This window comes from Sardina pilchardus, chromosome 6 (assembly GCF_963854185.1).
Source record: "Sardina pilchardus chromosome 6, fSarPil1.1, whole genome shotgun sequence".
NCBI lineage: Eukaryota > Metazoa > Chordata > Actinopteri > Clupeiformes > Clupeidae > Sardina > Sardina pilchardus.
Genome location: NC_084999.1, coordinates 1942271 through 1946762, shown reverse-complemented (window position 1 = coordinate 1946762; position 4492 = coordinate 1942271). Strand labels below are relative to the sequence as shown.

The following is a 4492-nucleotide window of genomic DNA, read 5'->3' as shown; positions in this document are numbered from 1 at the left end:
TATAGCACATTTTTATTCAAATGTACCGCCATATGAATGCAAGTGCCATAGCATTTTTTTCTGCAAACATTTAACATCAGCATTTTGTTTATACAGTAGCAGTTAAATAAATGATTTAGTGTAAATCTCAACTTACACAATGTAATCAAAACAAACGCAAATGTAAAGCTTATTGTACACACACTTTTTTGGTAAAACCTTTAACACCTTTATTTCCATAATACTTGTTGTAATAAGCCTAGCCTGGTATAATGTCAAATCATTTTTCATTTAGGCCTATAGGGGTGGGTGATATGGGCAAAAAATAATATCTCGATATTTTTTGTGATTTTGACTAAAAACGATAATTAGTCGATATCCTTTTAAAAAAAATGTTTTTTAAAAGTCTGTTTTTTTACTTTACAGCTCCTTATTTCTGAGTAGCAACATTACTATTATTATAATCAATTACCAACCTGTAACCAAATCAACCAATGCATTGTCACTCTGACACATTTGCAATTCTGCCTCCACAATGAGCTACATTGGAATAGATATAGGGCTTACCAGTTTCCCAAGGGAAACTCTGATGCTGAAATTCTTTTAAAACTTTTACTGTAGTTTCAATGTTTTGTTAGAGTGCAGTCACGTAGGCTATCATTCCAAACTACAGAATAGAGACTAGCTTATGTGTTAGCTTATGGCTAATGTCTATGTGAAATCCGATAGAAATGCTAACGGTTACCATAATCGATAAAATTAGATATTTAGAGCGAACTTCAGTCCATTTACAGCTTGGGCTACATAGGAAGATGTCTTTGTTTACAACTGAATATTAAAATACTCAAAGCTAATGTTTTCTTTCCATACAACAACGTTACCGTGTAGGAAAAAACGACTGTTTAACTTGAACAAAGTAGCCGCAAAACCAGCGCAAAACATAAACATTAGGCGTGCGTGTGACAACGTGCACCGTGAACATGTGACTTGCTCTTGCACTGCTGCAGCCAGTGCCTTCTCTCACTTCTGTTGCACATCTCCTGATTACGTGAGTGTAGGCTATGGAGTTTCAATGCGTGATGAGACGCCTGTGACCAGCCTGTGAGCAACAGACTTTCACAGTATAAAATAAATAATAAAAACTGCGTGAATGCGCGATAAAATAATTATCGGCGTTAATTGATTGATGAGTTAACGTGATATTAACGCGTTAACGTGCCCAGCCCTAGTCTCTTGACATTGATTTGTCCTGTTATTATAAATAGGACACACACACACACACACACACACACACACACACACACACACACGCGATGCGCAACCAGATGTTGGAACATAGCGGACGCTATCTGTTTTCAGTGTGTGTACCTGTCCAGCTGCGTCTCCTTCTGCAGGCCCCTCTGGGTGACTCCAATCAGGTCCTCCTCCAGCTGCAGGAGGCGCACGCTGGACTCCTCCTGCCTCCTCTTCACCTCCTCTCGCTCCTCCGCCACCTCCTGCACACACACACACACACATTACAACACACACATATTATAACACACACACACACACACACACACTCCTCCTGCCTCCTCTTCACCTCCTCTCGCTCCTCCGCCACCTCCTGCACACACACACACACATTACAACACACACACACACACACACACATTACAACACACACACACACACACATTACAACACACACACACACACACACACATTACAACACACACACATTATAACACACACGCTCCTCCGCCACCTCCTGCACACACACACACACACACACACATATTATAACACACACATACACACACACACATTATAACACACACACACACACATATTACAACACACACACACACACATTATAACACACACGCTCCTCCGCCACCTCCTGCACACACACACACACACACACACACATATTATAACACACACACACACATTATAACACACACGCTCCTCCGCCACCTCCTGCACACACACACACACACACACACACATATTATAACACACACACACACATTATAACACACACGCTCCTCCGCCACCTCCTGCACACACACACATATTATAACACACACACACACACACACACATTATAACACACACATACACACACACACACACACACATATTACTACACACACATATTATAACACACACACACACACACATTATAACACATACATATTATAACACACACACACACACATATTATAACACACACACATACACACACACACATTATAACACACACACACACACACACACACATATTATAACACACACACATACACACACACACACACATATTATAACACACACATACATACACACACATATTATAACACACACACACACATACACACATATTATAACACACACACATTATAACATACACACACACACATATTATAACACACACACACACACACACACATTATAACATACACACACACACACACATTATAACATACACACACACACACACACACACACACATTATAACATACACACACACACACATTAGAACATACACACACACACACACACACATTATAACATACACACACACACACACACACACACACACACACACACACACACACACACACACACATACATTATAACACACACGCTCCTCTGCCACCTCCTGCACACACACACACACATTGTGTATACATTATAATAAACACACACACACACACAATATTCACATAAAAGATATCTTCATTTACATACAACAATAATTAGCGCTGAAACATTTTGTCTGCCTCTCTATTCACACACACACACACACACACACACACACACACCTCCTCAGCACCACTCCACAGGCTGCGTTTATGAGCCAAAAAATGTTGGAATTATTTTAGCAGCACATAAAACAAACATATAAAACACTGCCTATAAAATGAACAGCCACAACCTGGCGGGCATTCCTCTGACTAACCGTGTGAGTGTGTGTGTGAGTGTGTGTGTGTGTGTGTGTGAGAGAGAAAGTGATGATATGATGTCATCTGTGAAAAGTGACTGGCACGGCAGCAGAGATAAATAGGACATGGACACACACACACACACACACACACACACACACACACACACACACACACACACACACACACACACACACACACACACACACACACACACACACACACACACACACACACACACACACACACACACACACACACACACACACACACACACACACACACACACACACACACACACACACAGGTTAAGGAGCTGGGCTAGTGTGCAGTAGTAGTGCAGTGTAGTGGTTAAGGAGCTGGGCTAGTGTGCGGCAGCCTGAGAAGTTGTGGGTTCAATCCCCAGCCTCCCCGCTGGCCCCTGGGAAAGGTACTGATCCCAAAACTGTAGTGAGGGGAATGGCCCTTAATAGAGTAACTGTAGGAATTCTAATATAATATCATATTATCAGGCACTTAGAATCATTTATTATACGGCTCTCTAGAATGTTGAAAGAGCTCCCATTCACTTTGAATGGGCCTCCCCAACGTTTAGTTCTACGGTCAGTTATTTTTGCATAATCACCGCTCCGAAGGTATAATGACCGCTGCCAATGGCAACGGGTTCACTCTGCTAGTTGTAACGGAAGCCTTTTCCTTTCTCGTTTTGGCAAGTAGCCGTATAATAAGCGCGATAATGTATAGCACACCGGTCATTATCGGAAAATAATTCGCGTCGGGGTTTTGTTCATCCTGTCGGGAATGATTATCCGATAATGACCGGCGTTCTATACATTATGCCTTACATAACTGACACATGTATTGCTGAAAGCTCTATAAGGCATAGGATAACATACCGACCAATCATTTCAAAGCACCCACATACAGTAGCAGTCAAGAATCTTTTGCTTTTTTAGAGGATAAATGCACTCAATAACTAGGCATTGGGTAAACACAGTTGGGCTACTCAAACAAGCCTAAAAGCTGATAACCAAATATAGACCAATTCTTTGTGGTTATATATTTGCATTAATATATTTCAGATAACTTCAATGACATGCTGTATACTGTATACTGCTGTGGGATTGGCCATTTGTCTTGTGTTGACAGATTGGTGGTTAGCTTGCTTCTTTAAGTTAATTTTGGAGAGGGGCTTCTTAATGTGTTTTTGCCTTGGATTTTGGCACAAGGGATTTAATCCTGTGTATTAATATAATAAAGCAAGTACTTTAGCTGATAACCAAATATAGATCAATTCTGTGTGGACATATATTTACATTAATGTATTTTAGTGAGTTATTTTAAACTGTTACAACATAATTCCCTGATGTTCCATGGAAATTACTTTCTAAAATGCAATGATATTCCAGAAACCCCATAACCCGTGGGAACCGTGCTGAATTGTTGCATCATTTGCCAAACAACTTTTCCCAGAGTGCGGAATATCTTTTCCCAGCGTGAGGAACATCGTTTCCCAGCGAGAGGAACATCGTTTCCCAGTGTGAGGAACATCGTTTCCCAACGTGAGGAATATCATTCCCAGCGTG

At 40.9% G+C, this 4492-nt stretch overlaps 1 protein-coding gene across 1 annotated transcript in view; it reads right to left on the bottom strand.

The window, feature by feature from the left end:
- tax1bp1b (Tax1 (human T-cell leukemia virus type I) binding protein 1b) overlaps positions 1-4492 on the bottom strand; it is a gene marked incomplete in the record, with an annotated part of 43539 nt that overhangs the window by 18725 nt on the left and 20322 nt on the right. Inside the window, 1 exon segment of the mRNA XM_062538056.1 lies at positions 1348-1475. Within this exon segment, the coding sequence (XP_062394040.1) occupies positions 1348-1475 (128 nt within the window).